This window comes from Bombina bombina, chromosome 7 (assembly GCF_027579735.1).
Source record: "Bombina bombina isolate aBomBom1 chromosome 7, aBomBom1.pri, whole genome shotgun sequence".
Classification (NCBI taxonomy): domain Eukaryota; kingdom Metazoa; phylum Chordata; class Amphibia; order Anura; family Bombinatoridae; genus Bombina; species Bombina bombina.
Window position 1 is genome coordinate 418,067,676 of NC_069505.1, and position 7,881 is coordinate 418,075,556.

At 42.4% G+C, this 7,881-nt stretch overlaps 1 protein-coding gene across 1 annotated transcript in view; it reads right to left on the reverse strand.

The window, feature by feature from the left end:
- Positions 1-7,314, reverse strand: part of BAIAP2L2 (BAR/IMD domain containing adaptor protein 2 like 2) — a 46,009-nt gene extending 38,695 nt beyond the window's left edge. Inside the window, exons 1-6 of the mRNA XM_053721248.1 lie at positions 7,213-7,314; positions 6,529-6,645; positions 5,966-6,112; positions 5,719-5,853; positions 2,145-2,256; positions 1,833-2,067 (exon numbers count right to left, since the gene is read on the reverse strand). Coding sequence (XP_053577223.1) covers positions 1,833-2,067; positions 2,145-2,256; positions 5,719-5,853; positions 5,966-6,112; positions 6,529-6,645; positions 7,213-7,251 — 785 coding nt within the window. The 5' untranslated portion in view covers positions 7,252-7,314. The remainder of the gene's footprint in view (positions 1-1,832; positions 2,068-2,144; positions 2,257-5,718; positions 5,854-5,965; positions 6,113-6,528; positions 6,646-7,212) is intronic.
- Positions 7,315-7,881: the final 567 nt, after the last annotated feature.

Here is a 7,881-nt window from a genome sequence, read left to right on the forward strand (position 1 = left end):
TGTGACCCACTAGGTATCAATCACGTGTCAACCATGTGATATGCATAGCAGGTAGGCGGAAAGTCAGAAACCAAAAAAATAAAATGTTCAAAAAAAATTTAAATTAAAAAAAATTTGTGCTGAAGTTGGGACACACCTACACACTGCCACCGACACACTAATGTGTCACGATACACAGTTTGGAAAGCTTTGCTCTAATGGAAAGGAGACAAAGGGGAACATTTATTAATAAATGTCAACTGGAAAATATTGAAATATTTCTATTTGTATCCATATACAGCTCATTATAAAACCCTTGTGTAGCACATTATGTAAAAAAAACCTTTGAGACACTTCCTGGTTGTAAAGACAGATTTAGTGCCAGTTTACTACAGGAAGGAATTAGCAGACCAGGAAGCTTACAGTGATTTCACTATAAGCATTTGCATGAATACAAAACCTAACACCCACTGCAGGTAATTAGTAGCTTGTAAAGGAGCGAGATCAAAGGCACTACCTTAGGAATGATAGTCAGCTATGACAAATATTATTTCAATCTTATAGTCAGATTAAATTTATATTATTAATATTGCTGATACGTGCTGTGTATTAAGTAAAGTATTAACAGTATTAACAAAAAACACGATTGCCAAATAATACACTAACAGCACTCTTGATTCCTATTGATTGTGAATAAAGTAGTATTAATGTAGTGTTTGGTGTAACTTTATACCACAGACATATATTAAAATATAACAACTTTTATTAGTAAAATTAAAAATGGGTGAAGATATAAAAACATTAACCCAAGACAATGTCACCAATGATATGCTAAGTATTAAACGCTATTGTGACAATATAAAATCGGCTGCCTTATTGCTTGATAAATAGCCTTAATACCTTGGTATAATATCAAACTACGCACTATAGCACAATAAATCAATTTGCATTGCTTATTTACTAGTGCTTTGGTAGTATTGATATGGTATGATAATGGCTATATTAAACGTTTGCTTGATACATATGTTTCTAATCTACATGCTACTTTAAAAAGTGTTGTGATACAATTGCTAGTCAACCATTTTTCTAAGCAATTGCTTAACTTATTATTTTGTGACTATGGATACAATCATTATGTTGAGCTAAACTTATATTAGACCACCTTATAATATCTATTTGCCGTGGGAACAACAACACAATAATATATCCATTAACATACCGTATCAATACTACCAAAGAACTAGTACATAAGCAATGCAAATTGATTTATTGTGCTATAGTGCGTAGTTTGATTTTATACCAAGGTATTAAGGCTATTTATCAAGCAATAAGGCAGCCGATTTTATATTGTCTCAATAAGGGTTAATACTTAGCATATCATTGGTGACATTGTCTTGGGTTAATGTTTTTATATCTTCACCCATTTTTAATTTTACTAATAAAAGTTGTTTATTATATATGTCTGTAGTATAAAGTAACACCAAACACTACCATAATACTACTTTATTCACAATCAATAGGAATCAATAGGAATCAATAGGAATCAAGAGTGCTATTAGTGTATTCTTTGGCAATTGGTGGGCCTTTGCCACCAATTGTGTTTTTTGTTAATTAGTAGCTTGAGTTTAATGATTTACTTTCAGGGTGAGACAGAGTATATGTCCTTTTTTTTGTAGATTTCCTGCTAAAGCAAAACATATTTCAATAAAATAGGAACTAAACTAAATATAAATAAACATATTTTGTAGTACCTAGTGTGCCAGTGAGCACATAAACACATTGCTGTTAAATGGGAAAAAAACAAAAGCAGACATTGGATATGACTGAGTCCCCCTTGTCTTATTTACACTTACGTGGATTGATTCTCCAGCTTGCCATACAGCCAGCCATTCCGGGCTTCGGGGACCAGCACGGTAATGACAGCACCTTTGGAAAACTGGAGAAGTGTGCGATTTCCTCCTGGGTTATGATCTACGATAGCCTGAACTCTTCTAGTTCCTGGACTAGATGCAGCAGCTGCCACAGCAGCCACAGCCACCTCCCCAAAGGAACTGGAGCGAGTGCGGAGCTGAATGCTGTTTAGAGAACCTGTGACAGAGAAAGATTGTAGATAACTTCAACAATCTAAGTGTACAAAACTCAGACACACAATGCTGTCTGCTTACCGGATGATGGTGTCCTTGGTAGTCCTCTTTTAGCAAAATCCGAATGTTCTGCATTTTCTGCAGGACTTGCTGTGCGACTCATTATAGGTACCTCTCCCAGGGGTCTCGGTGCCTGGCAACGATACAACATCATTGTGTCCCTTGTACGCTACCTGCATATCTTCCATTAATCTCATGTATATGCAGTCTAGGTTGCCCTCTATACATGTGTATTGTGTGATATCAGTAGGAAACCAGCGTATGCACAAAGGGAGGTCTTAGAATGTGACCAGCGCATGCACAGAGAGAGAGCTTAGAATGTGACCAGCGAATGCACAGAGAACTTAGAACGTGACCAGCGCATGCACAGAGAGAGAGAGAGAGAGCTTAAAATGTGACCAGCACATGCACAAAGAGAGAGCTCAGAAAGTGACCAGCGCATGCACAGAGAGAGAGCTTAGAATGTGACCAGCACATGCACACAGAGAGAGCTTAGAACATAACTAACACATGCTCAATTAATCTCGTGTATATGCAGTCTAGGTTGCCCTCTATACATGTGTATTTTGTGATATCAGTAGGTAACCAGATTATGCACACAGGGAGGTTTTAGAACGTACCCAGCGTATGCACACAGGAAGAGCTTAGAACGTGACCAGCGCATGCACACAAGAAGAGCTTAAAACTTGACCAGCACATGCACACAGGAAGAGCATAGAATGTGACCAGCACGTGCACACAGAAAGAGCATAGAATGTGACCAGCACATGCACACAGGGAGAGCATAGAATGTGACCAGCACATGCACACAGAGAGCTTAGAACGTGACTTGTGCATGCACACAGAGAGAGCATAGAATGTGACCTGCACATGCACACAGGAAGAGCATAGAATGTGACCTGCACATGCACACAGGAAGAGCATAGAATGTGACCTGCATATGCACACAGGAAGAGCATAGAATGTGACCAGCACATGCACACAGACAGAGAGAGCATAGAACGTAACCTGCACATGCACACAGGAAGAGCATAGAATGTGACCTGCATATGCACACAGGAAGAGCAAAGAATGTGACCAGCACATGCACACAGACAGAGAGAGCATAGAATGTGACCTGCATATGCACACAGGAAGAGCATAGAATGTAATCAGCGCATGCACACAGGAAGAGCATAGAACGTGACCTGCACATGCACACACAGAGAGCTTAGAACGTGACCAGCACATGCACACAGGAAGAGCATAGAACGTGACCAGCACATGCACACAGGAAGAGCATAGAACGTGACCAGCACATGCACACAGAGAGAGCTTAGAACATGACCAGCACATGCACACACAGAGAGCTTAGAATGTGACCAGCACATGCACACAGAGATAGCTTAGAATGTAACCAGCACATGCACACAGAGATAGCTTAGAATGTAACCAGCACATGCACACAGAGATAGCTTAGAATGTAACCAGCACATGCACACAGGAAGAGCATAGAATGTGACCAGCACATGCACACAGGAAGAGCATAGAATGTGACCAGCACATGCACACAGAGAGAGCTTAGAACGTGACCAGCACATGCACACAGAGAGAGCTTAGAACGTGACAAGCACATGCACACAGAGAGAGCTTAGAATGTGACCAGCACATGCACACAGGGAGAGCATAGAATGTGACCAGCACATGCACACAGGGAGAGCATAGAATGTGACCAGCACATGCACACAGGAAGAGCATAGAATGTGACCTGCACATGCACACAGGAAGAGCATAGAATGTGACCAGCACATGCACACAGAAAGAGCTTAGAATGTGACCAGCACATGCACACAGAGAGAGCTTAGAACGTGACCGGCACATGCACACAGAGAGAGCTTAGAACGTGACCGGCACATGCACACAGAGAGAGCTTAGAACGTGACCGGCACATGCACACAGAGAGAGCTTAGAACGTGACCGGCACATGCACACAGAGAGAGCTTAGAACGTGACCGGCACATGCACACAGAGAGAGCTTAGAACGTGACCGGCACATGCACACAGGAAGAGCTTAGAACGTGACCGGCACATGCACACAGAGAGAGCTTAGAACGTGACCGGCACATGCACACAGGAAGAGCTTAGAACGTGACCGGCACATGCACACAGAGAGAGCTTAGAATGTGACCCGCGCATGCACACAGAGAGAGCATAGAATGTGACCAGCGCATGCACACAGAGATAGCTTAGAATGTGACCAGCGCATGCACACAGGAAGAGCTTAGAATGTGACCGGCACATGCACACAGGAAGAGCTTAGAATGTGACCAGTGCATGCACACAGGAAGAGCTTAGAATGTGACCAGCGCATGCACACAGGAAGAGCTTAGAATGTGACCGGCACATGCACACAGGAAGAGCTTAGAATGTGACCAGCGCATGCACACAGAGAGAGCTTAGAATGTGAGCAGCGCATGCACACAGAGAGAGCTTAGAATGTGACCAGCGCATGCACACAGAGAGAGCTTAGAATGTGACCAACGCATGCACACAGAGAGAGCTTAGAATGTGACCAGCGCATGCACACAGAAAGAGCATAGAATGTGACCAGCGCATGCACACAGAGAGAGCTTAGAATGTGACCAGCGCATGCACACAGGAAGAGCATAGAATGTGACCAGCGCATGCACACAGAGAGAGCTTAGAATGTGACCAGCGCATGCACACACAAAGAGCATAGAATGTGACCAGCGCATGCACACAGAGAGAGCTTAGAATTTAACCAGCACATGCACACAGAGAGAGCTTTGAATGTTACAAACGCATGCACATGGGAAGAGCTTAGAACATAACCAGCTCATGCACACAGAGAGAGCTTTGAATGTTACAAACGCATGCACATGGGAAGAGCTTAGAACATAACCAGCTCATGCACACAGGGAGAGCTTTGAATGTTACAAACGCATGCACATGGGAAGAGCTTAGAACATAACCAGCTCATGCACACAGGGAGAGCTTTGAATGTTACAAACGCATGCACATGGGAAGAGCTTAGAACATAACCAGCTCATGCACACAGGGAGAGCTTTGAATGTTACAAACGCATGCACATGGGAAGAGCTTAGAACGTAACCAGCTCATGCACACATTATTGTTATCTGTTGTTTAAAGGGATACTAAACCCAATTTTTTTATTTCATGATTCAGATAGAGCAGCAATTTTAAGTAACTTTCTAATTAACTCCTATTATCAATTTTTATTTGTTCTCTTGCTATCTTTATTTAAAAATCAGGAATTTGATGCACAGGAGGCGGCCCATTTTTGGTTGAGAACCTGGGTTATGCTTGCTTATTGGTGGCTAAATGTAGCCTCCAATAAACGAGCGCTATTCATGGTGCTGAACCTAAAATGGCCTGGCTCCTAAGCTTACATTCCTGCTGTTAAAATAAAGATAGCAAGAGAACGAAGAAAAATTGATAATAGGAGTAAATTAGAACGTTGCTTAAAATTTCATGCTCTATGAAATGAAAAATTTGTGTTCAGTGTCCCTTTAAGCCTTGGTCACCTCTACTGTGATTTTTGCACATTGTTAATCAGTGTTCCCGTCACTGTTACCATTTGCATGGAGTCTCGTGCGTTAACGCTTGCTCTGTTGTAGTTCTGTGCCTGAGGTACTGGTCCAGCCTGTGTTCTGCTGGTCTCAACCTGCTCCTTCCATGCGGGCAGTCGAGTCTGTAGCACCCCCTGAGCCTGTGTGGTAGGGACAAAAAATGCAACACAACATTTGTTTTTGTTTTGTTTTTTTTGCTTGGAAAAAAGGGTTCTAAATTAAACACAAAAACAAATTCTTGGGGCCACTCACCCGGTTATGGTACTGCAAGAAAGTGCTACACAGCAGCCAGTGTTTCTCTGCGAGGAAGCGGTATCTGCGCTTCTCTTCCAGTTCTGCTGCACGCTGACTCTCCCGGACAAAGGACAACATGTCTGAGTGCAGCATATTAACGTTCTCCTGTGCCAGAGAGCAGAGGGGTGAGAGGGCAAAGGGGCAGGGGAGATACAGAGAGGTGCTAAGACATGAGAATGTGGTCAGGGAATAAATGGAGACATAGAGAGCACTATATATAACAGATACTGCTGCCCAGTGTGGTCTCATGTAAAGAAGCTATGCTTTAACCAAGAGCAAGAAGTAAATCTAATAACAGAAGTAATCTCTCTCGGAATCTTACAAGTTTTATACTAATATGTCCCTTTAAGGTCGCACACATTCTATACATTCTATAAAGGATCTGATGGATCTACAGATAGGAGTCGTAGGGTCACGATAAATTAAAAAACAAAAAGGTTTTGTGGTGTAAGGATCTGATATATTTAGTGAGAGATCTCTTATCCCAATTCTGCAAGTACGCCCGTGGCTGTCGGTCTCACCTTCATGTCCCTCAGGTTACGGTCTCTCTGCCGCTCCATCTTCCAGACCTCTGACATGCACTTGTCCAGAGTAGCGGCTCGGTGACGATATTCCATTTCATAGCGGTTCTGACTGTCCTGTTTGTAGGGAGCGGAAAAGAGATGATCAAACTAAATAAAGGTAGGTGACAGGAAAAAAGGGGGGATCACCGAATTCAACGACTTATGGATTTGCAGCTCCACAATTTGGCAAAAATGTTAAAAGCAGAAACTATAGGAGGGGGGGGGGGGGGGAAAGAGAGAGGCAGTGTATACTGGTGGGCTATCCAGTGATCCTACAGAGGTGATGATTGAGGTTGTGATCACATCTAGACCAGATCACATGGGGCCTCACATCAGTGCCTTCCTCTCACCCTGTAGCCCCAATCACATGAGATCCCTGTCAGTTATTTGCCCATACTAGATGCCAGGCTTAATCAGGTTAGTATATTATCAGTTTAACACTAATTTTACAGTTATAATGCAGGACTGTCCTGTTAAATATGGGACACCTGGCATCTGTGTTCTGCAATTGGTTGGGGAAGCTCTGTTCTCATCACAAAAGAACATTACTTTATGCTTTTTAAGGTAGAAATGTAGAAAACAAGCGAGGAAGAGAGGAGAGCTCTAGCGACACACAGACAGACAGACAGGTATGAGGCTCACGTGTATAAACTGCATGTCTAACTTGGTGTTCTTGTCCATCTGTTGTAGAATATCAGTGTGTAATGTCTGGAACTAGAAACAACACATTAGTAAATCATGTTATTTTCACTGTGCGTTACAGAGCAGCCATATTGGACAGGTGACAAATTAGTGCGACAAATTTGCCATTATCTTCTAAATCTTCTACCTTTTTCCAATTTAATAGCAATGGTAGAATTCATTTTCCTATAAATCCATAACATATATGAACAGTTCAAGCTTAATTGCTTATATATAATGTGGATTAATAAGTAAATGATTTATTAAGAGCTACAGCCATTAAAATGAAGCAGATGATCAGAATCACAGACAGCTGCGCTAGCAGTAACTAAGCCGTTAAGGGTCTGCAGAGTGGGTGCCCTGTCACTGGAGTGGGAGTGTCCGGATAGGAGGTCTGTTGCTCTGGGGCCCTGTAGTGTGGGGTCTGTTCCTGGAGGAAGGATCTATGGCTGTGGGGGCCCTGGAGTATGGTGTCCCTGGCACTTGATGTTGAGGGCTTTATCCCTGGAGGTTGTCACATGGGTAACTTACAAAAGAAAATGCTGTAAACAAATCTAAAATACAGGTGGCAGCTAACACGTCATATGGAGTTATTATTTTACATAATATTTATGTTCCACTTAGGTAGAA